Source organism: Salarias fasciatus, chromosome 9 (assembly GCF_902148845.1).
Source record: "Salarias fasciatus chromosome 9, fSalaFa1.1, whole genome shotgun sequence".
Taxonomy (NCBI): domain Eukaryota; kingdom Metazoa; phylum Chordata; class Actinopteri; order Blenniiformes; family Blenniidae; genus Salarias; species Salarias fasciatus.
The window spans coordinates 15,483,020-15,507,932 of NC_043753.1; the positions used below are offsets into that span (position 1 = coordinate 15,483,020).

The 24,913-nt window shown below is 44.7% G+C and overlaps 3 protein-coding genes across 8 annotated transcripts in view; 2 read left to right on the plus strand and 1 right to left on the minus strand.

Annotated features, from left to right (window-relative positions):
• Positions 1 to 1,123: 1,123 nt before the first annotated feature.
• Positions 1,124 to 8,781, minus strand: cdk8 (cyclin dependent kinase 8). Its single transcript, XM_030099471.1, has 13 exons — positions 8,357 to 8,781; positions 6,975 to 7,050; positions 5,766 to 5,876; positions 5,259 to 5,399; positions 4,771 to 4,828; positions 4,547 to 4,678; positions 4,267 to 4,410; positions 3,459 to 3,528; positions 3,147 to 3,219; positions 2,962 to 3,059; positions 2,721 to 2,799; positions 2,336 to 2,494; positions 1,124 to 2,239 (listed from the first exon to the last, which is right to left on the minus strand). Exons 1-13 carry the CDS (start codon positions 8,482 to 8,484, stop codon positions 2,114 to 2,116), a joined length of 1,395 nt encoding a protein of 464 aa, XP_029955331.1. The 5' UTR covers positions 8,485 to 8,781; the 3' UTR covers positions 1,124 to 2,113.
• A 739-nt stretch (positions 8,782 to 9,520) lies between these two features.
• On the plus strand, positions 9,521 to 14,883 carry rnf6 (ring finger protein (C3H2C3 type) 6). The gene is made up of 4 exons (XM_030099463.1): positions 9,521 to 9,600; positions 11,209 to 11,364; positions 11,489 to 11,653; positions 11,998 to 14,883. The coding sequence occupies exons 2-4, from the start codon at positions 11,223 to 11,225 to the stop codon at positions 13,842 to 13,844; spliced, it is 2,154 nt and encodes a 717-aa protein (XP_029955323.1). The 5' UTR covers positions 9,521 to 9,600; positions 11,209 to 11,222; the 3' UTR covers positions 13,845 to 14,883.
• Positions 14,884 to 16,548: 1,665 nt separating this feature from the next.
• atp8a2 (ATPase phospholipid transporting 8A2) overlaps positions 16,549 to 24,913 on the plus strand; it is a 44,102-nt gene continuing 35,737 nt past the window's right edge. The window contains exons 1-3 of one of the 6 annotated variants that reach the window (XM_030099456.1): positions 16,549 to 16,803; positions 19,220 to 19,330; positions 24,732 to 24,909. In XM_030099456.1, coding sequence (XP_029955316.1) covers positions 16,761 to 16,803; positions 19,220 to 19,330; positions 24,732 to 24,909 — 332 coding nt within the window. In that variant the 5' untranslated portion in view covers positions 16,549 to 16,760. Of the gene's footprint in view, positions 16,804 to 19,219; positions 19,331 to 24,041; positions 24,058 to 24,731; positions 24,910 to 24,913 lie in introns of those variants that run through there. The other 5 variants (XM_030099457.1, XM_030099458.1, XM_030099459.1 and 2 more) reach the window with 5 other exon arrangements.

Here is a 24,913-nt window from a genome sequence, read left to right on the forward strand (position 1 = left end):
TAGTGAGAAGGCCTCTGTTTTTAGACTAGGTTGGGATTTGCTGAAGGGGGTTTGCATCCTTTTGTGTAAATGGATTTTCTTCAGTTGGTCTGTGTTCCCTTACATGCCAAAAAACTGGAAATGAAGCCTCATTTTCAGGTGGCACTAGCTGTGAATGTGAGTGTGCGTAATTGTCTTTCTTTGATGCACTGGGAAGATTCTCCAATAGGGTTATCTTAGTTGATGAAGTACAGAAAACATACATGGATGGATAGTAAAGATGCAGCTTTAATGTGTAACTGAAATGATCTAATTATTGATTTTTTTTTAAAGAAGAGAAATAGACATTCTCTTGCACCTGACTGAATAATTATATGCTTGACACTTTTCATGGTATGGTGACATCTGATAGTCTGCACCTGACAAAAATTACATGTTTTATAATTCAGTTTTTGCCCTAAATCTAGAAATAGGCAAAAATTAAAAAAGTGACATGTTCTGTAGTTTATAACTACTTTTACAGAAACAAAAAGGTGGAAATGATCACATATGGTTGTCCCACAAAATGTTATTGGAATTTTTAGGTACTCATGATCAAAATGACCTGCAAAGTTCTATATATCATTTGAGTAGTTTAGAAACTAGAGTGGAGGGGGACATCAGTCAAGGCGGCTTTTGAGGGCAGAGGAGAATCAATAGACTGGTGTTAGATGGCAGAGAATAACTCAAACGCTCAATACATGCAAGTTTATATGCAGAACGTGGCAAATGATGAAGCAGAATTTGACACAATGCTCCACTCTGTCAGTGTGCTGCAGGAAAACGAGGTTACAAGTCTCATCTTCTGTCTCTTCTTTTGTGTTTGAATTGCACTGAAGGCATTGGATCGCTCATGAAATAGATATTTGTATTTAAGAGCAGTTTGCTTGAGCCTGATATCAGGGCTGGCAAGTGTAGAAGCGCAGTGTCCTCTGTACTGAAATGCTCTTATAAAAAAAAACCTCACACTAAAAAAAGTGATTTTTAAATAAAATAATAGCATGTAAGTTAATATATGCTACAGTAAAATCTGATTGCCTGACAGAATAATTACCTTATTCAAGGATCACGTGCACATACACACACACAAAACATCAATCACCAATCTGCATGTTCCCATTTTTATTGTCAGGATACGTGCGTCATGTAAAATATTTCAATACAGTACAATGCATGTTCCGTCTGCCATCCGCCATGCGATTGGTTGGTTTTGTCATCATGTTTGTAAGGCTTACTCACAGCATACAGCGTGTGGGGCTCCGTTGGCCCGAGCTGCTTCGCCACTCTCGCCATGAAACAAAACCATGAAAACAGATTAAATTATAAACTACTTAAATCTTTTTGTCACTTTTTTGTCCCGTCTGAACAAAAAAAAAAAATAAAGAAGAAAAGAAAAAAGAAGAAACCCATAACACCACAGCTGCGGGGGCTCCACATCCTCCCAGCATGCTTCACAGCAGCTCAATCCAGCCCTCAGCTGAGGCCCTCATAGGGCCGCACACACAATAAAAATGGACAGACAGACAGATAGACAGACAGGAGGACAGACTGACAGGAAATCTGTCGACGCTGGCAGTCACATAGCAGCTTTCAGTCTCATCCAAACTTTGACGGGAAGAGGGCAACTGGCTGGGGTAGACGTGTACGTGGAAGAGACAGGCGAAGGAGAAGAGGGGGGGGAGACGGCGCCAGAGATTAACTTGTGTCCTCTGAACTGAGCCGCCATCTCCTCTCGGCCCGGTTTGATTATGTCTGAGTTACAGAAGCAGGTTGGATTTGATCACAGTATCCTTTCTTCTCATCCTCCCACCTTATGTTTCACCTATCACATTTTTCTCTACAGTGACATTTCTGGATAAAAAAAAGAAAAAGGGGGTTACGCTGTATTATCCGGAACAAGTAAAGACGGTTGTCTTTGTGGCCTAACAGACTGCTGCAGAGAAAGGTGCCAAGAGTGGGGCGGGGCTGGGCGGTGTTGAGGTCTGCGGCCTCCGAGAATCCCCACATTCCTCAGTACATTCGTTCAGGTAGGCGTGGTGAGGGCCAGGTGTGTGTACATTTTTGAGTGTGAATGTATGCGTGGGGTGGTGGCGAATCAGTAGCGGTGGGTCTGGTGGGAGTACTGGGGTGGCTGTTGGGAGGTAGAGGAGTATCCCATGCTGCTTTGGGGCAGTGATGTGCTTGGTCCAGGGTTCTGGTAGGCAGCATGTGGATTGGATCGCTGCAGGGAGAGAAGACAAATCTGGTTCAAGTAAAGGTCCAGACTACATAAAAAACAAAAAAAAAGCTGACAGGTGAATTGAATATGTGGACCTACCTGGTAGTCTGAGGTCATAATGAGGCCACCTGAGGTAGTGGTGGGCGGGACAACTCGCACTTTCTTCAGGGGTGGGCCCTGGGCGTGGCTGTTGTCGGGGTTGCCAGTGTGTCCCGCCCCATTTGTGTGGTTGTTTCCCTGCTGCTGCTGCTGGTTCTTCTACAAGCCGCAACCAATCAAGTCACATCGCAATATAAGAGACATTATTAGTATTGAAACTACCGACTACTTGCTACTAAGTACAAACTAAATACTACTCGTTTCTATGTATAACCTCTGTACTGAGTTTTGATTCAGGCCTATTATAAGTAATTCCACACCATCCATCTAAGTTAATCATGTTTTCCAGTCTAGAGCCCCTGCAGCACATGGAGTCATACAATACCTTGTCTGCCTTGTCCTCTGGCTCCTCCTCCGTCAGGAACTCTCTCTTGGGGTAGGGAATCTGACAGCCTGCAAACACACTGGAGAAAAAAAAAAAAGGCCAAGAGCCCGTCATCTTTAAACACTAATTCCCATGACTGAGAGATAATTAGCTTGGAGTCGAGCACAAGTTGTCTGTGGGCCATGTGGCTGCAGCTTAGGATTATAATAAGAGATAAATCCGGATACAGGTGTGGACTCACTCAGAGGTTGGTAGGGGCTCCTCTAAAAAGTAGGGGTCCTGCATGGCCTGCTCAGATGTGATTCTACGGATGGGGTCCATGGTCAAAAGCTTTTGCAGCTGTAATAAACCGCACACGATATTTGTTTTACATTCAAAATTCATGCATGACAAAGATTTACCATCCTATTGAGATGTTTAACTCACCAAGTGGAATGCTTTGCTGTCTGGTTTAACTTTATGTTTTTCCATGTACTTTATTAGGCTGCAGTTTGTGTATCTGAAAGCACAAGAGCAACTTTTAACACAGGGTGCCTTTTTCTGCACTTCACACACAAAAATAGAAGATACAGAATGATTGCTTGGATAAATGAAAGTCATGCACAGCAAGCAAAATATTTTTTTTTTGCCAGCAGACACACTTTACGGAACTCATTGCTTTAGTCTGACTTTAGTTTCAGATCTAAAAAAAAAAAAAAGAAAAAAGAAATCTGGGACAGTGGTGCTTTGCAGACTCACGTGTTCCTTCTAAAGTCTTTCATCAGCGTGGAGTGTTCTGGCATCTTTTTGATGTCCTCCCAGTCTTTATCTGTCAAATGAGGGAAAGACAGGATTACGCCACGTCACATACTCTCTCAATTCAAAACAGCTTACATAGGTTTCAGGATCTGGATGGCTTTAAGCACAAACACTGATGATTTTCACACAGCAAAGCAAACCGGTACTTCCTTTGGCATAAAGCAAATATTAACTTGACTTAAAACCTGAGATCCATCCTTTTAATGAGTCATAATAACTTACTTATGCATATGTTGTTAAATATTCACATCTTTTATCTGTGAGCCTCTCCATATAAACCGCTGCCAAGCACTACAGTGGATTGTAAAACTTGTCCTGATTATCTCCTGAATCAAAACAAAATCTATCAAAGGGACTGGTGGATTATATAACTAGAGCAGCAGAAGAAAAAGAAAAAAAAAAAGAACAAAAACCAGGAACAGCTTAAGTGAACTGGAAAATATAGGCCTAAATGCAGTGCTGCAAGTAAAAGTTTCTGTTTGAGACTTGGCTTCATCCGTGGTGTGCGTGGATGGATGTTCAGAGCCGACAGACCACATTACTGCCTTGAGAAAAAGAGCAGAGACATAATCTGACTCTGCTATCAACAGATAATCCTCATAAAGCATTTATGGCAAAGAAGTGACTGATCTATGGACTCAAAACTTTATTTTTTTCAAGAATTTACTAGATAAAAATGGTTCAGGAGTTATCATCCTGCCTTTTTCTAAATATTTTCCCACAGAGCGCGGCAGCAGTGGGCTCTCACCTGCAGGAAAGCCCATGACATTAAAGATGCGGTCCAGTTGGTCGTGGTGGTAAGGATTACTGGTCTTGATGTCCTCCTGACGACAGTGGAATATGGGCTCAGACGTCAGCAGCTCCGCAAATATGCAGCCAATCGCCCAGATGTCTGGAAAAGAAGCAACACAAAGAAGCAGAACCCACACGCCAACTTAAATCTTTGCTCATATCACATGGTTTGGCTGAAGATTTCCATATTATGAGAGGGTGGGTGGAAAGGACAGATGGTGATGAGCATCTCTCACCGATGGCTTTGGTGTAGTGCCGAGCCCCCAGCAGCAGTTCAGGTGCTCTGTACCAGAAAGTGACCACCACGGGGTCGAGATCGGCTAAAGGCTTCAGTGGTGAATTGAAGAGACGAGCAAACCCCATATCCGCTGCACAACAAACGAACAAACAAGTGAGTGAAGTAACAGTGAACCCAAACACTAGCCAACATAATTTCAAATAAAGGGGATTCCATACGCACCAATCTTCACTCTCCCCCTCTCTGGTCCTTCCCCCATCACTAAAATATTAGCTGGTTTCTGATGGAGAAAGAGAAACAGACACAAAATTGTGTATATAACAATACTAAAAATCTGACAGCAAATCTCCAGAGGCTTTGTCCTGCTTTGTTGGGCCCAGCTGCTACACTACATGTTTAATACAATCACAACTCTATCTTGCTGCCCCCTAGTGGGCACACAACACTCTTACACCCTGACCAGATGGGCCAAGGTTTCAGCTTGTCACTCATTGGATGTGGAGATCATTTAGCATCCCAGAAGTTCAAAATGCATTAAAAAAAAAAAAAAAAAAAGTGTGCACAAAAAAATTGTTTGCACAAAATAAATAAATAAGTAAACCACCAGACACACTTCCACAGGTCCTGAATTGAATGTACTTGACAAAAAACATTCCAATATCCCATTCAATCTACCTAAATGCCCCCCTTCACCCCCAAAATCCTCTTACAAGGTCTCTGTGCAGGACCCAGTTGGCGTGGAGGTAATGGATGCCATCCAGGATCTGGTAGAGCAGAGACTTGACCATTCCTCTGGGAAGCTGAAGTGGCTTCTTGTTGGCCTTGGACGCTCTGTGAAACTTAATAATGTGCTATGGATAACAGAGAGGGGATAAGAGTCACAGTGGTGTTGGCTGAAAAGCATTTCTTTCTACATATGGTCAAAAAATGTAAGTTTATAACAGGCTAAATGAATGGGGCTGTGCCAAGTGTTTCCACTTCGATGGGTAAAAATGCATCACTTTGAGTGTCTAAATAAGGTTTTTTTAATGGAATGTGTGCATATTTGTGAAGGTGAAGATAACATAATTAGAAATGAACTATTTTGAAGTGATCAAATCAATCAAAGGCAAAAACATGTACTCATGTAACACAATTAAATAAAGGATTCCATAAAAACATTTATTATCATGCAATCACTCAGACAGGATGATAAGATGTTTGTCGTTACACTTTACCCAGAGATCGTGTTCGGCGTAGTCGAACAGCAGCCATACTTTGCGGTCTGCGTGCGATAAGAAAACCTTCTGCAGTGAGATGACGTTGGGGTGCTTCAGCTCTCGCAGCAGCTGCAACACATAAACCCGATCAGAACACTGACCACATTGTCTCACCGCTGAAATCATGGAACACAAAGGAGACACCAAATTCACAACAGATGATTCATGTGTTCAGATCAACACATGATGTTCATCGCATCACTTATTATTATAAGTGATGCATTCAGGAAGTAGAACAAACTTCACATGTATGAGCTTTATTTAGGCGCACGGTGGCTTCAAACCCGACACAGGGGTGGTTTTACTAAAAGATATTCTGTTAACCCTTCAATTTGTACTATTCAGTTTGCATAACAAACAAAAAAGAGCTTCCTGTGTATGACTAATAATTGATATTGAGTGTATCAGTAAAAGGGAGTACTTTCAACTGTGCTAAAATATAATAATATTATATTTTGAATGTAAATGCATTAACTGTACGCTTCCATTGGGAAGTGTACTGCTCTCAGTGCTTTCACAAACCAATATAACCATATATTCTATGATAACCATAATTTTAAATCATTACTTTAGAAGGAACCAGAAGTCACAAAGCTTAAGACCAGGTGGGCCTTAAAAATAAATAACCACCTCCAAAGTAATTAGAGTGACACAGTTCACCCTTAGCAACAATATATATCTATATTCATGTATGTGAAGACGCTCAGGGAGTTATTAAAAATGACACAGACATATTGAACATGCATCCTTGTCTCTGTTCACGTGAATTTGTTTTAACATTTGAAAGGCAGTGAAAACAAACACCTCTCGTTCATTGTAACATTTTCTTCAAAATCACACCTTTTACAGTCTGATACAAATGATCACCCTCGTGATTTCTTTCAGGGAGTCATAAACTTTCATTTTCAAATCATGGTTCTCATGTTGAACATTATTTTTAGATAGAGTCCTGTGGTTCACCAGGTGTCTGCACTGGCTGGCTTTAGACTCTTTACATATTTCAATACTGTTTTCTGCTCTGTTCTTTACTCTGACGGCTTCTTTCTGACATGTTGCTCACTTGACTGTAAACTTTGTGAAGTTTTTTTGTCAAATATTACATAACAGCAGCTAGTAATGACATGAAGGTTCATGAAAGACAACACAAAGGCACGAGAGGTCTCTTACTGCAATCTCTCTGCAGGCGGACATAGAGATGCCAGTGCCTTCAATCTGCTTGAGGGCGTAGTCCTTATCATCCTTCCTACAAACACAGAAAGAGGCAGAGCAACATCAACACCAACCAAACCAGACGGCGGGCCCCCGGAGAAATATCTGCACAGAAACACAAAGACGGGGAGCACTTGGCAGCTGGCGCAGGGACTCTGAGTCGAGGCCGAGTTGCATTACCTCCAGATTTGTGTAATCAAGCTCACCTCTGAGGCTCAAAACAATAGAGGGGGAGAGGAAACGGGCCCTGTCTGGCAGCTGGCAAGGGACAAACAAGGCAAAGGGACTGGCTCTTACTTGAATGAATTGGTTACAACCCCCTGCCTCCCTCCCTCCCTCCCCCTCTGGCCTAAATCATCTCATAAACCCGTGCTTTGTGCCTTCTCAGGCCTCATACAAATGCTGCAACAACAATGTAGCTCACAGATCCCCATAAATAGAAGCCTCCTAAAGCGAACACAAACATCTTTAAACACTTGAGGGCTCTTCGTATGGTTCCGGCTGGCAGTAAATCCGGGCTGTGATAATTGGCCTAGTATGGGCCTGGCAGCTGAAGCCGTCTTCAGCTCCTCCAAGCTTTGGTGCAGATATGGCTAAAGAGTGCAACTGGGATCTCATTAGGAGCAGCAGGAAAGTTACAGAAAGTGTGACCTGGCACCCAGAGGACTCACACAGTGACCGTGGAGCATTATCATGCTCATTGTGGAACTGGATCTTTTCAGTACATCAATGCTACTTTTTACAATGGTGGAAACGTCAATGCTGATAAAACATATATTTATTTATGGTTTGCAAAATTAGATCCAAACCAGTCCTTCTGGCTGATAGCTTGGTGATATAGATCTACGAAAATATTTGTCATGCACATAATAAAAGTTACAATATCCCTTCAGAAAGAAACACAGGGGGCATCAACAAGTGTTCACACATGCACCTGCTCTATCTTGCAATTACATCACTTAAAATGACATTTAAATGGCAATGCTAGGAAGAAAACGCCGACAGCAGAAGGCAAAATCGATGTAATTGTAATGCACATACAACAAAAGCACCCCGTCTGCGTGACAGGAAAGGCACAATGACATCGGTAAGTCGCACGTCAGTGCTTTAAAAGACGACACAAAGCCTCATCAGCATCCTATCAAGGCAGGCAAGCTGAAAAAAACCCTCCCCAACACATTGTTCTCCTATTTCTATACACAGATCTGCAGCCACACGGCTCGTCTGCCAATGGCCTTGAAAGGAGAGAAAAAATGAGAAGTAATTAAAATTTATTTGGGAGAGGGAGGGGGCTGGCGCAGGGTTTACTGGCTCAGAGGCCTTGCTGGTCATCAACTCACCCATCTTTTCTCTTCGCCTTGTACACATGACCGTAGGTGCCTCTTCCCACTTTGCATCCTTCGTACTCAAACAGGTCCTCGACTCGCTCCCGTTCGCCGGTCAGCTTAACTTTAAAATCATAGTCCATTTTCAAGACTGTTTGTGCTAAATGTGTCCGCTCCTTCCTTTTTTTAAAGCGTCGCTTGGGAGGCAGCTGGGCTTCTCCAACGAGCTCGGTTTGGTAATTCGGCTAGCTGCCTTCCCCAGCGTGGCTCTTTTCCCCCCTTATCCCAGCTTCCGCATCAAGTTTTCGGATGGAATTTGATGTCCCGGAGGGGATGCACGGCGCTCGGGGATGGTCCAGGTATAGAAATATCTCCCTTTCTCTTGTTGCTGCGTTTCTCTGCCGGTATCTGCCCCAAAGAGACGCACTTCACTCGGTAGCGACGGCGTATTGGCGCACGGCATTGTCGTAAAACGTCGTGAAGGCAGCCCTGGCTGCAGAGGAGAAAGACCCGAATGAGTAGACAGGCTGAACCACGTGGAAATCCTTAATCCTTCAGATTACTGCGTGCTGCAGGTGTATCCACTCACAGCACCCACGCTGAAATAAATTACATTTAAGTATGTATTTTGTTTGTGATGTGGCGGTGCATTGAATCTTAAGCCAACCGAATAAAAGATGACTTGCAAATACATGACTTAAAATGTTTCAGTGTTTAATGACATTACATAGAATAAAGAATTTCCGTCTGCGATTTATAACTTTTTTTCTAACTATTTATTATTCTATTCTATTCTATTCTATTCTGAAAGATGCTGATAATACTGACAGGTGAGGATAAAATATGAAAGAAAGAGGATAAGGGCCATTTGAAAAAAATTGTATTGAAATCTTTTTTATTCTGAATTTAAAGTAAAAAAAAAAAAAAAAAGCTTTTTGGTCTTCCATAACATAGACATGAGCTTAGCTCAAGAAAAATGTCTAAGTGTGTGTCGATGCCGTAATAACGGCTATGCATAATATTTTTTTAAAATGAGAATTCTCCCATTTTTTTCTTGAAAGAAGAAATCATATAGTAACTGCGCTACAATGATTTTAATACCTTTGCGGCGCTTTTGTCCGCGTTACGTTCACTAGGAACCAATGCGCCCTGTCACGAGGTTTCATCCGGACAGTATATCGTTGCACCAGTGGTCCCATCTTGGTTGGAGAGAGAAGGCAGAGCAGAACGGACCGTCCATATTACAGCTGCTTTGTCAGGTATCGTGCTTCTTTAAATCTCACTGTCATCTCTCAGAAAAGCATACTGGGGCCATGTGTTGTGTTCCGTGTGTACGGACAGCTGGATAGGACGGCGTGTCGTGTTGAAATCTGCGGGGTTATTCAGCCTCACAGCGGCTGCTAACGCTGCTGTCGTTCGCTATCGTTGGCTGTGCTAACCCGCTAGCGCCCTGTTAGCGAGTGAACCGTTGCGCATTGAAAATTATACTTTGTGCTGTTGAAATTCCCACTAATGTTACTAGTATGTTTGGGCTATATCGCTTTGGAGCATTACCGAGTATCGCCATTTCGATTATCAGATTATTGAATGCTGCTAAGTGCATTCTTTGTCTTTCCTTCTTTGCCCTGCGTTTACATGGAGGAAACCTCCGTTTAGTTCACCGTGACCCGCCTCTCAAGCACTGCGATTGGATGTCTGATTTGTCCGTCAGATAAACCGAGGCGCTAATAGGCCGCCAGCCAGGACGACAACGCCAGTTTTGTTGCTTTATTCCCCGGTCTCCAATATGGCCCTTCACGAATACTGTTGTCACTTGGTTATTAGCTTACAGTCACATCCTGCCGTTCCTACCACGTCAGGTCGACTGCTCCTTTACGGTCACTGAACTGTGCAGTTGTGCACGATCGGATTAAAGGCATTCACCTTAATAGTAGTTGGGCTAAACATTAGCCGGATTACCGTTGCATTTCACAGCCTGTCTGATGGAGTCTTAGGAGAGAAAATGGATGGCGTGGATTTTCCTGTGGACCCTGAGTAGCTATCAGTCACTGAAGAGCAGCGTCTCATTTGCATTTCATTATGTGCAAGAATGTTTGACAAATAAATCATATGTAACTGTAGTTCATCATAACAGTTGTTTCTGTACTGTACCTTTAGTAGCTCCTGCTTCCTTTTTTCCCCCTTTTTCATGATGCACCTTAATGTCCATTAATCCAAAGGTGGTTTGAAAACTATCCCTGGAAATAACTTACAGAGCCAAAACTGATGTGAAACACAAAAGACATAAATCATAAATCTGTACTGCTGCCACTTGAACATTGAAACAATCTATTGAAACACATTATAGACACACTGGTCTGCTTTGCCACATATTGAGGAGTCATGATTCAGGGCAAGAATCTGAAGCAGGAGCACACAGACACAGTGAGAGCTGTTCTTTATTGTCCCTAATTATCCCGTCTGTGGTCATACAGAACATTTGTCTCTTGACGGTGTGGTACAGTCAGCCATGAATGACTTGCTTTTTGTTCAGCATCGATAGCTTTGTGTTTAGTATTTCTCAAGCGAGTTTGATGGAGTTAATGGTGTGTCCTAATCCTAACTGTTCTGTGATGGAGTCACAGTCACTGCAACATCCGCTGGGGCACGCTTGTCAGTGGATTGTTGACCTTTCTATGTACACTGAAATATTCTACAACCACAGACACATCCGCCCTCCAGATATGTGTGCGTTTTCAACAGACTGAAGACTCAAGTCTAGACCAGAATGGACTGTTGCCATTGCTTTGTGCTAGTAAAAGCTATTGTATCGATAAATGCAACTTTGGGTGTCACACATTTGTGGGTTTCACACCTTATTTCTCCAGCACTGTGCACGGTGATGGACCCTCCTGGTGGAGGAGACGAACGTCGGAGGCAGGCAGAGCGTCTTCGACGGGAGGAAGCTTACTATCACTTCATTAATGAATTAAGTGAAGACGAGTACCGACTAATGAGGGACAGCAACTTGCTGGGAACTCCTGGTGAGGATATCACATAGTATTTGAGATGCTATTATTTATTTTAGATCTCACTTTGTGTGGCAGTTCTTCATTATTCATTAATGTCCACAACACATAAGAACTTGCATGTCCACATATTTTACAGGGGAGGTGACTGCTGAGGAACTCCGCCAACGTCTGGATGGAGCGAAAGAGCGAGTGTCCTCCCAACCCCACACCGAGCAGCGCTTGCAAACAGCTGAATCCGGAGAGCAGCAAAGCAGTAACGTGGAGGGAGAGGAGAGAGGGCCTGGGGGGAGGCGAGGAGCAGGTGGGACTTTTGGAGAAGAGGTTCTCACTTTCTTGTTTTTCTGCTTAGAGTTTTGCATATTTTTTCATAGCATTCTTTCTTATGTCAATGTTGAACATGCACAACAAAAATATGGTCGACTTTGAGAATCTGAAAACTAGAGGAGCTTAATTGTCATGAAGTTAAAACACATGATTAGCATAGAATCCATAATTCTGCATGCTAATTAATTTAGTTTTTATCTTGAGATCCCTAACCATATTGTTATAAACTTTGCTCAAGATTTTTTTCTCTCTGATGGACAGGAGTAAAAGGTACTGAATACATCCTCGTGGACTCAGCCTTACCCATATTTATTTTAACAGGAGGTGCAGAGCCTGGAGCAGAGAGTTCAAACGGCGACTCATTATTGGAGTGGCTCAACACTTTCAGGCGCACCGGTAATGCGACCCGCAGCGGGCAGAGTGGCAACCAGACGTGGCGCGCTGTCAGCCGGACCAACCCCAACAGCGGAGAATTCCGGTTCAGCCTGGAGATTAACATTAACCACGATCAGCCGGAGCCCGGGGAGCATAACGACGCCGTAGACACTGCAGAGTTGCCGGTCACTGCTCCACACGCAGCCTCACCCATGATACGCACTTCTTCCTCCTTCTCCGGCTCTCGACCTTCCACAATAAGGCCATCTCCCTATCCCTCCCCTCGCCCAGCCATCAGTAGGAGGATGCAGACCCGACGCACACGCAGCAGCACTGCCACGTTTTCTATGAGCCCCCCTATACTCCCTCCGACAGTGATTATCCCGGCTGCTGCTCCGAGGAGAAGTGCCAATTTGCACAGTTTTGCGGCACCTCCTGCTGTCAACAACTCTCCTGTCGATCAAACGACGCTTTCGCAACATGAAGCTCTGAATGTAGATGTGGATCAAGGGCGGGATGAAACTACCGCTGCCACAGACTGTCCGGTGGCGTCCCCCAATTCTGGTTCCTCAGCAGTAGGACAGGAACCACGTGGCAATAGGACTCGATCACGTGGCCGCGCACGCAGGGCCACAGCAGGTAGCGGGGTTTCATCCCGCAGTTCGAGGCGAAGCCGTTCACCTTTGCACAGAATACCTCTTGTCACTAACGCAGCACCATCCAATACCGGTGTGAGTGTCTCTGCTGTCCACACTGCGGAGCCAGGTAGTGGAACGGGGTCCGGAGTGTCGGCGGAGGCCGGGGAGGCTGCGTCAGAAGAACCCGTTGCACCAACGGAGCCAAATGCGGAAACGGCAGAACGCGATGGCGAGTCGCACGCGATAGGAACGGGAAGCTCAGCGGTGCGACGACACCCGACCATCATGCTAGACCTGCAGGTGAGGAGGATCCGGCCTGGGGAAAACCGCGACCGAGACAGCATCGCGAGCAGAACACGTTCCCGCGCCCGAGTGGCAGAGAACACCGTCACGTTTGAAAGTGACAGCGGCGGATTTCGACGCACCATCTCCCGCTCTGAGAGAGCTGGCATTCGCACCTACGTGAGCACTATTCGGATTCCCCTGCGGCGCATCAGTGAGACTGGCCTCGGGGAACCCAACTCCACTGCCCTGCGGTCCATATTGCGCCAAATCATGACTGGATTTGGGGAGCTCAGCTCCTTAATGGAGACCGAGGCCGATTCCGAGACCGTTGCACCGAGTCCCACAGACACTGCAAATGGCAACGCCAGCCCTGCCGGCCGTCTACATGCAAACGACAGTGCACCTCGTCAGGTAGGCACAGGGGGCGCGGTTCAGGAGAGGGTGGGGCTTGTGAGAATTGAGGAGGCCCACAGCGGACAGGCCCGACTCGGCGGAGGAGTTGTGAGCGCCGCCACGGACGGACGAGCCGCCAGCAGAGATACAAACAACCTGGTGGAGAACGGCACTCTGCCCATCCTGCGCTTGGCACATTTCTTTCTGCTCAACGACGAGGAAGACGACGAGCATCCTCGGGGCCTGACCAAAGAGCAGATAGACAATCTATCTACACGCACGTACGGTCAGGCCAGCCTGGAAGGGGAGATGGGACGAGCGTGCAGCGTCTGCATCAACGAATACGCCCAAGGCAACAAGCTACGGAGGCTGCCCTGCTCCCACGAATTCCACATCCACTGCATCGACCGCTGGCTCTCTGAAAACAACACCTGTCCTATCTGCAGGCAGCCTATACTTGCAGTGCACCATGACTGACCTATTTGCTCACAAAAACACAATTATTTTGCTCCTGGCTGGCTGAACTGAGCAGACCCAAGTGGGCTTTGCATGTATATACTGCTTTAATGGTTTAAGTTCATTAAAAATATTTGTTGTGTTGAAGAAGGTTGAACAGAAAAGTGTGGTTATAAAAAAAAAAAAAGGTAAAAAAAACTATAAATGCAGAGAATTAACAAAACTTTATTTTTTTAGACTTTTTTTTGCAACTCATTTTGTTTTCTTCTTCCTGCAACCTGGTTCTCTGGTTTGTATCTTAAAGCTTCAGAGCTCCATGTCAATAAATGGCATCAACGCTTAAGGAGCTCCTGTAGCCGCTGCTGGATAGTCTCACTTTAACTCTTCGGTGTCTGATACATGTACGGTCCCTTTGTCACAACTGGACTATACAAAACATTTCTGGACTTTATTCAGTCAGTATACGCTGTAAATAAACTCACCACTGCTTGTATCTGGAGGTTTTCGATAGGTTGTCCACGAGCAATCTGTGCCGCATGGAAGCAGGAAGCGTTCAGTTTTATATTCACCAACTGCAACATCCATATCCAAGTGTCCCTTCACAGTTTGTTCAGAGATGTATGATTTATTAAGTTGTGTGTGTATGAGTTGTGTATTTAATTTTGAAGAAGAAGAAAAAAAAAAAAGCTTTACTCTGTACATCTTGCAGTAAAATTTAAGTTCCGGATATTTTCAGTACAGCGTTCACATTAACTTTAGCCATATGAGCAGCAACATGAGAAAAGGAGATGCAGAAGGCATGTGATAATCAGGAATTCAAACTTGTATGAGTTGTGCAATACAGAGAGCGAATGACAGTATTGTTTGTTTTTGCTGTTCATTGTTTACATTATAATACCTGATTATCATCTCTACTCCCCCCCCCCCCCAAAAAAAAAAAAAGTCTCAATACATCTGCCATGTTGATTTCCGTTCTGTTTCTGATCCATACCGGCCAAGAGTTGTCATGAAGTTGCACTTGCCTGATGCTTTTCCGTGCAAAAACTTGAAACATTAGAATGGAAAAAAAAACATGAAGATTTATAGTTTTCAGTTTTCCAGATAGTTCAGAACTTGCTTTTATGCTCACACGTTATTCCCCACAGTGCTCGCTACCTTGGGGCTGAAGTGTTGTTCAGACCCTGCGCAGCACGCGAAACCTCTTTGCTCTTTATGGTTTGTTCTTTCATTACATGCACAGATTTCTAGTATTAGAGCAGGTGGATTATTAGTGTGTCGCCACCATTGTCACTTTGTACATCACTTACAATACACAGGAGCGCCATGTCCGGAGTGACCATTGTCATCAACAAAACTGCAGGGTTGATGCTGTGTATTACGTAGGAATGACTACCAGTGTGATTAAGTGTGTTTGGATCAATTGTATGTGTGCCTGTGAAGGAAAGGTCCAGTTTTCCAATAAACCTGGTTCTCAGAAAGTTTTCTGTTTAGAGATTGTTCACCTTTTGGGGAGCATTGTGGGCAAGTGGTCCAGAGGTGAATATTTATTCTGTCCCTATTTAATAAGATAGAAATCGACCTTTGAAAAATGAAACATATGTTGCAATGTGATGAGAGTAAATAAAGCCGCTATGAAGAATATGTTACTATGTAATAAAATGAAGACTTGGGTTTTCTTCTCTGCTCCTTAAGAATGGAATAAAATGCCTATTTGTTATGCCTGAAGGTTTGGTGAATATGGTGTAAATTTTAGTTAGACGTGCACGTTACTGTTAATTGGTTAAAATTGTGCATTGAACTACAAACTGATAAACAGTGGATGTAGCATATGACTCCACAAGCTTTTGAAAATCCTTTCCATATTAACAGATTGAGGTGCTAAATTTGTTTATATATTTCAAGGTTTTTTTTAGGCCTTCATAGCTAATGGACAAGATTTTTGTAATATTTTGTGGATCAGTAACGTGCATGCGTCTCGATATCATCCGATGCGCGTTCCCGTTTCTGACCTGAGCGGAAATGAGACGGCGTCCCTTCAAAATTAAAGTTTTCTGTTGAGGACTTTTAATCATTTTGAATTTTAAACTGAACAAATGTAGTTAAATAGCGTTTAAAAAATGTTCGCATTTTATTTTTCAGTTAAATTTTAACGTGGGCATATCACATGTTTTTCTCTTTATGATCATATATCATCATGCTCCACTGTATCATATTTGTTTTTAGACAATTCGAAATCAACTCAATCTGGTTTTTAAATCAACATAACAATAGCCCCTCTTTTGATATGACTAAGCTATTTTATTTATTTTGAAGGTAATTTAATTTTTTCAATAAATACATCGATAAATCTAAAAAACTAAAAACTTAAGCCTTTTGAATAGTAGTAAGAGGTATTAGTTGTATATGTCACGAAATACTTATGAAGAAACTAATACTGTAAACTGTGTTTGATGGTTCTTATTTACCATCACCAAGTCTTATGAACACATTGCATAAGGAACTCCAGATTTCAGGATTATTTAGATTTAGAGTAATCAGCAAGTAATCTCAAAATTACGAATACTAAAAGAACATTTATAAAACTGAAAGTTATTGCAACAGACAAATGCATTTTTAAAAGTAAAACTGAAAACAGCAGAAAGACACATTAGGGTTTAGGCATTAGACGTGTCTTATTGTGAAGTGTTCGGGCGGAAGCCGCTCGCGCTCCTCTCGGCCTGATGCGACGCTGACAGCAGTTGCACTTTACACCGTCGCCTCCGCGGTCCGACTGAGAAACGATGTCCTCCGAGCCGAAGCGGCAGCAGCAGCGGCGCCCTCCGCAGCCCGGGCCCCGGGCGGCCTCCTCCTCCCCCCGCCCCGCCGGGCAGCCATGAGCATGCCGCCGCTCCGGCCTCCCCGACCCAGCCGCTCCGACACCCGCTCACCGCCAGCAAGATGTATTTCAACCGGAGAGCCAAGAAGATACACAGCGAGGGAGGTGAGCTCGGAAAACCCCGCCTCACATTCATTTAATGTTTCAGATGTTTCGGGCGTTGCGCTGCCAGAGCAGCCGCGGTGTGTCAGGGTAACGTGTGAATCCCGCTCTCGGGCCTGGGCTGGACGTGCGTGTCAGATATGTGCCTGGCATAATAACGGGGGGGCTGTGTTGTCAGGGACTGCGGCACGCATATGGGGTGACTTGCTGTGCCGGTATTTATCCTCCAGCCTCACTCTTTTTTTTTTTTTTTTTTTTTTTTTGGCCACCTCCGGGTAATGCAAGGACAAGCAGACTGCAGGTGTCTGCCTGTCAATCACCCCGGTGTTATTATACAGGAGGGATGATAAGCGATCAGTGTCGTGCGTGCATATTAATCCCTACGTTTTCTTTCTTGATGGGAGGCATTCGTCTTATTTTTGACCTCATCTTCCTGTTCTGGGATGTATTGTGCGATCTAAGGCATCAGTGTGGGATTATATAATTTTTGTTGCAGCCATGACCCCCTGCTTTGCATCATATTTATTCCCTTTAGCATGGAAATGACATGCTGCTGGGATATTTCTACACACACTTCTGTGTAAACTATGGGCTCTATGCACAACTCAACCACTTCCTGAACTTCAGGAGGCTCCTTGTTTCCTGTCTTTCATGATAGGACCTGATTACTGCAGGTGTGTCTGACCATTACTGTTGTGGTTACAGAGGTCAGGGACACCTGGATTAATCAGCTCGTCCTGTCATAAAAGACAGGAAGCAAGGAGCCTCCTGAAGTTCAGGAAGTGGTGAAGTTGTGCATAGAGCCCATTCCACCCTGCAGATTAAATAATCCTTTTACCTGCCCTTACTTTAAAAACATCCCTCATGATCGTCTGAGCCCGCGCTTCTTATACTCAGACATGATTCATCTCCACAACCATCGTACACTCATATATTACACACACACACCTATTCAGTGAAAAGGTGTTGCACAGAGTGCCATTCACTCGCTGATTGTAAGCATTCACATCCCAGTACAGGTTATTACAAAACAAACAATCAAATCCTGAGACACAGTACTGTGTCAAATTCTTAAACAGAAAATCTCCTGGGATTACGAGCTGGAGATGTTGCTGGCGCATCGGTTGATTTCACACACAGCCTGATCTGGATTGTGCTGGAAGAGAGGCACATGTATTTGTCCCATCCAGTGGCTTTTAATAGCGGGCTGGCACATATTGTCAGGGTGCTTTGCTGTTGTGTGTGTGTGTGTGTGTGTCTGTGTATGAGTGTGGCTCAATGCCTCTTGCAGCTTCCAGAAATAGAAAGCAGGGCAAACTGTGAGCGCCAACTGGGCCATGTTGTCTTCAAGCTCGAGGGTCTCATATTGATTTACTGTTTACAAAAAAAAAACAAAAACCCTGGGAAAATAGTTTTTGCCAGAACATACCCTTTGACTCTGTGATAATTAAAATAGTACTCTTGATTCAATTTATTCAGCTATAGTGTTTTTTAATATTTATCAGACCATCAGATGGCTTTATAAATAAAGTCAGTTTCTTGGATAGCCCTTTATTATTTTTTTTAAACCTTTTTTTTTTTTTTACTTAATTTGTTTTGTGGCAAGACTGTTTTTGTTATCTTTGATCTAAATGTTGCATCATTTACACATAAGCTGCATTTAAAGCCAAACAGGAACTTACTCCAGGGTGTGCATGCACACCTGTTCCCTCCCGAGTTCCTCTGCTGCCTTTACTGTAATCTCTTGGAACCTGACCTCTTGATTCTTTGCTCCAATTAGCGAGCTGCCACATCCCTGGCCGTGACGTCTGCGACGACCAATCTGTCACATTTACTCACAAATGTGGTTACAGTATGTTGTTGTTATTATTAAGGTCAAAATTCAGGATACAAACCATTTTATCCCATCTATTTCACATTTTTTTGGCACAAAAACACATTAAAACTCACTACCGAAGATAAAATAAACCACAAATGGTCATTCCACTGATCTGTATTTAAATCTAAGGCTGCTTTCTGTAGCAGTGTTGGTTTGTCTATAGTTTCTGTGACTCATGCAGCTCAGCCAACTGTCAACAATGCATCTGTTTCTGGAAGATAATGACTGGTCGTCATGGCTGCTAAGCTACTGAAGATGCCATGTGGGAGATAGAGAGAGGCCTCCTGGATTGCGGTCACCAGGCATTACCACAGGGGGGCGCTCTTGTTCAAGCTACATTGTAATGTCAGCGTGGAGCTTGTCAGGCCTTATACTTCTTTCCCATGCAGGCATGCAACCCATCTTTCTGTCAGTGACTCCATTTACATTTCCTCTCTCGTGGACGTTTTGAGTGCAGTACAGTATGTGTATAATGACTTGCTGTCCTGTGTGTGTGTGTGTGTTGTTCTTTCCTGCCGCGGCCTCATTTGGCACCCACAGAGCAGTTAGTGTTGTCCACCATTAGGCAGGAGTCTTCTGAGCAGCAGGACCCAGACCAGGCGGGCGCCGGCGCCACCATGCGCGCCCGCCTCACAGACAGGTTTGACAAAAGTGAGTTTTGGACTGGATGATGCCCCCCTATTTGTGTGCGGAGTCCCTAAGGTGCATGTGCCATGCGCAACAGCCAGGAGCAGGCGTCTCCCTTCCAACCCCCGGCCCTCATGAGCTACAGTCCTGACTTGCCTACATGAGTGTCTCCGGTTCTTGGCTTGAAAAGTTTATTACCGTATCTCTGCTGTCGGATGCTGAATAACCTGTAGCTCCTCGGGGCCTGGAGTGATGAATGCCGAAGAAGACTTGACCTTCTCTCTGCATGTGCTTGTTAGATAGCGTTGAGCGCCTAAAACCAGGCTGGTGAAGACAGAAAAACATCTACAGGCGAAAAAAAAAAAAAAAATCTTTCATTGCGAATACACCTGCATGCTGTTAGAACACTATACATGCATGCACGTACCAACATGGCATGCCTGAACAGAGCATGCACATGAGCACTGCTGCATGCATGTATGACTGTGAGCGGTGTTGAGAGAGGCGGAGAGCTGCATGCGGCGACCTTTCATGTTCTCTGGTGTTAAAAGACGTTCACCTGTGCCTATGAGAGTGTGGCAGCGAGCGACCGTAATACGCTGTCAGTGCGCGTGCATCCATGTGCATATGTATACATTCGTGCAGTGTGTGTGTGTGTGTGTGTGTGTGTGCCTGCGTGCGCGCGTGTCGCGTCACACCTGTAGGATTACCGGGTTCTGGATTAGCAGCAGGTGAAGTTGCAGAGCAGACACAGAGGGGATTACCGTGCGCGCTCGCTTGGCCTGTAAGAGGCTTTCTTGCTTTACTTCCTATGCCGTTACTGTGGCAAATGGGCCAGCTGGGAATGACAGCGACCAGGACCGGCGAATAGGGTCTGTGGGCCCCCCCGAGAGACCCGGGCAGCCATGGGACGGAGGGGTCGTGGAGGGAGAAGACACTCTGTTGGTAATGCTTTCATGACCACACGGTGTTTGTTAGTGGGGGCTGGATACAGACATGTGGCAGGAGACCTTTCATATCTATTTTCTGGTTTGATTTAATTAAGTGGATGACTGTGGTGTTGTGTTTGGCCTAAAAATACCCTCTGTGATGGCAAAGGACTCAAACCTGAAGCTCTGCTTTTAAAGGACAAGTCTTCTGAAAACTTCTCAAAAGACAGAAGACTTGGGACATGTTGGCATAGAAAATAAAAAGAACATCCATCTTATCCTGTGAAATAGCATCTAAGTCATTTTATGTCCAGGCTATTCTTTGCATGTGTGACTTGTGGAGGCGTTAGTGCTCCAACAGCTGTGGATAATTGTAGCTGTTGTACTATCGCTGCTGTCATGATTAGTAGCCATCATCTGTATGCGTCATTTCTCGTCTGGGCTGCCTGTTTGAGAGACAGAGCATCTGTGTTAGGCATGATTGGATTAAATGTGTAATCATTCCTGCGTTTGGCCTTTTTGCAATCCATTTCAGGCGGCTGCAGATGCAGCTGTTGAGGGGAGACCCCGTGGTGGCAGCTGACATGTGACTCGCCTCGAGAGCGAGAGCACAGCACCGAGGCAGAGTGTCTGGTGAAATATGCTCTGCCATACTGCCTGGATGAATTATGCAGTCCGTCCCCTTTGCATTATTCAGTAGCCTGGTCTGCTTTTTAACAGTGAAAGTTTGGCACATACCCAGGTAAGCTTGGGCTTAGACCAAAACCGCAAAAGCTGATACTACAGATTAGGATCTCACGAAAACGGTGGTGAGTGACGTCTTTTCCACACGCGCTGCATTTAAGTGTCAACATGTTCTGATTGTGATGCTCTCGTTTACTGGCAGCGACGGTTTTGTATGCCAGCTGTGTTATAAAAAGTGTTGCTTTTAATGGGCTCCTAGTGATAGACTTATGGTGGAGGAGTCATAAAAAAGCCATTAAGCAACTCTACATAATAGATGGAAGTTTGCATATACATTTATTTGTTTTTAAGAGGGGGCGTGTTTGTTTGGGACTCAGCAACCAAATGGGTATTTGGCCGGTTCTTGGAAGCAGGGTATGAGATCAGAGTGTTTGGTGAGTTTCGGTCAGTCTAGTGTTACCCGTGTTGGTCGCAGGACATCAGACCTGTGTTACCTAACTGCCTATCTTGGGTGTTTCATGTGTAATTGACCTGGCTCTGCTGGGGTTTGCCGCTGAGTCATCGTGGTGCGTCAGTAATGAGGTGAGGGGGGTGACTGCGCTCCTACTCCATCAAAGATGAGTTACTGAGGCATTGATCTCCTCAGAAATGAATTAGAGCCGAAGTGGGTTGCTGAGAAAGTCATAATTGATTTTCTTGGGAAGGTGGAGCCGACGGTGGTTTAAAAAAAAAAGTGGGTAAGACAAGATGAAAGTTTTGGTAAATAATTGTGAAAGTAGGGGAATAAACAAGGTAGGAAAAAAAAGGAGGCATGAGATACTGAAAGAAAGGGGTTAAAATTACAGTGGGGCTTCATAATAACAGGACTTTGTCACACTGTGGTGGTTGTATGTTCTCTGAGGTCCGGGTAGTGATGGTTCCAGAAAAAAACTGCTTTAAATTCTAAAGTTAGTAATATAAAAAGTACATGTGAACTGATTGGGACTTTTGACCAACCAATGGAGGATTTAAAACAACTTTTTCTACCATCAAGAGAAGTATAATGATAATTAAAAAAAAAATGATTGCACAAATGTTATTATAGTAGCCCACCAAAGTCTCTGAAAACCCAAGCCACTTGAATTTAGCAGACGCTATGTGTAGACTGTACATTCACCACCTTGGCTGAGGCAGTTTGAGGCAATCACTTGAAAAATGCTGTTCAGGGGTTAAACATAAAACCTGAAATTAGTGCACAATGGCTTTAGTACCTTTGACCTTTACCTCTTATCTCCCTGCAACCTTTAACTATCTTGATTGACCCCAGTGCCATTTGTGATTTCCAGTGCTGAGCTGTGATTGTGACTTAAAGAGCTTCATGGTCGAGGGGTATCATCCTGGTCAGTGATACAGAGATGGGAGATATGCTGTTTGTTATCTTCTTTGAATAGACTTTGACTCTTCTCTCGTGCATTGTGCAGACGCTTAAAGATTCACGTTGGAGACCTAGTAAATGTAAAACATTTATCTTCTGTATAAGTAATAACCGTTGACTCGTTGCTATTTGCAAAGCTTCAGCCGTTTCCTGTAAAAAGACACGGGTGAATGTTTCTTGAAATGGAAAAATGGGAGTCTGGTGGGCCAGTCCCGATGATCATATATCCAGTAGATAAGCCTGGATTGCTTACTTTTCAACTCATCTCCCTCAGAAGACAGAGCTTGAGTGGAATGTAATGTTTTTAACCTAATTTTGGTTATCGATGAGTGGAGAGAATGATTCGTCTGTTGCAGGACTGTAGCGCTGCAGAAGTAGCTTCAGGACTGTGGAAATTCAATCTGTGGAGCCCTGCCAGTACTTATTCTATTTTTTAATTATTCATGCAATTAGGCTGTTGTTGTTTTCACTTACAGACTCTCCCACAGGCAGAGACACGGTTCACCGAACACGAGAGAGCCATATGATAGCTCAAATACATTTTTCCACAGTTTAATCTCAAACTTTCCACTTTTTAAGCTGTTTTAACAGTTTGCTATTTACAATTTTGCTTCCGGCAACGCATAAGACTACTTTAATGTAACTCTTTGTTACTTTAATGTTTAATATTCACATATATATGTTAAAATGAAAAATGACGATCCAGTTTCTTCTATCAATACTTACATTTTAAATAACGGCAATATGGTAAGACATGCCAAATATGTGTACATTCATAAAAAAAAAAAAATCTTTTAATCTAATTTATGAGTTTCTTTTAAAACCAGTTAAGCATCTAATCTCAAGAAATATCTTCATATTTTGAGATATTGAGTGTTTTGTTTCATCTTAGTGAGTTATGAGCTGCATCATGAAATATAAAGTAAATACATGCCATACTTTAGCTTATTTGGAAAAAAATATAATTTCTGGAGGTTTTACTGGATGGATTGATGTAAAATATATTATAAAGCATAGAAAAACTTGTATTTTACATTTGCAGGTACTCTTGTCAGTAGAAGCCATTGAGGCAATATTAGAAAGAGGAAATAAGCTGGAGCCAGCTGCTCCAAAATACAACAGTGTGAGATATGCTTGGGAAGTAATAAAAGCTACCCAGATATAACTGCCATGACTTTGGGCGTGCCAATCTGCAAATGCGCCATGACGCGCGAGCCCTGTGCCAAATCAGACCAAACTTTCTCTGAGAAGCAGACACATGCAGCGGGCGGACGGCGCTCGGCGGTGGGAGAGAAGCCTCCCGAGGCCCTGGATGTTGTCATCTGACACACCTGTGTCCGACCGCGGCGCCCGGAGGCGAGCAGGGGCGCCTGGCCCTTTAAAAGCGGAGCCCCGGCTTCGCCCCTCCGCAGCAGTCAAGGAGCTCCATATGGCTTCCGCTCGTTGTCTGGGCTCCTCGCGGTGAAGCGGGATTCTGCATCAGTTTGTGGAGGGAGGAGAGAGGAGAGAGGAGACCGCCACCCTCCACAAAAAAAAAAAAAAAAAAAAAAAAAAAAAACCCGCGCCGGATAAAGGCTTCCCCGGGCGGCTGGTGTCCAGATGACACGACGGCGGAGCTTAACGAGCCAGTTTCTTCCACCGGGAGCTTCCTCTTCTGCACAGCCGAAGGAGGCGAGGGGAGGCTCGGGCGCGCCGCCGCCGCTGCTGCATCCGTCCTCGCGCAGGTTCGCGGTTTTGTTGCACCTTGCAGCCGAGCGGACCCCCCCGGTTTTGCATCATTTCTCTCAGTCTCCCCCTCACCCCGCCAGTAGCCCCGCAGAACCACGCTTCTTTTACTCCGCGCCAGCTCCCGGAGCTCGTGCGGGGGTGACCGAGCCGCGATCACGACGCGTAAAGATGGTTGGAGATGACAAAAGCCTGGCGGGCTGCATCCTCTCCCCTCACTTTTGCTCTGGCTCGCGAGCTCCCATCTTCCCGGCAGCCGCTGCGTGCGTGCGTGCGTGCGTGCACCGGCTCCTCTCTGCGCTGCATGCGAACAAGTTGACTGATAAACCAGGCGGACCCTGGGTGTGTTTGTTCGCCATTGTGCATCCCTCAGCACATCCATTATTATACGCGGGGGGTCCCGTGGGCGTCGCGAAACGCGCGCGCGTGTGTATGTGTGTGTGTGTATGCATTGACGGTACCTGAGAGACGGGGAGGGGGGTGTTTATAACGGGAAACGTCATTGAATCGACCCCCGCCGGCTTCAGCACACATCAGCAGACAGTAGCCTCTGGTACTAATTGGTCGCCTTTTGAACTGTAAACCACGTCTCCCGTCTATGTCTGTCTCTCCCTCTGTCTCTCTCCCTCCCTCTCTCTCTCTCTCTCTTTCTCTCTCGCTCGCACTCACTCAGCCTCGCCTCTCTCCCATCAATCCAACGGTGCAGGACCCGCTTGCTCGTCCGCCGGTTACCGCAAGGCAGATGATGAGATGTCCGGGACCACGTCCCAGGCGGATCCGGTAGACGCCACTGCGCGGACGGTGTTCCTCAACCGGCCCCAGAATACCAAGTTCTGCGACAACCACGTCAGGTGG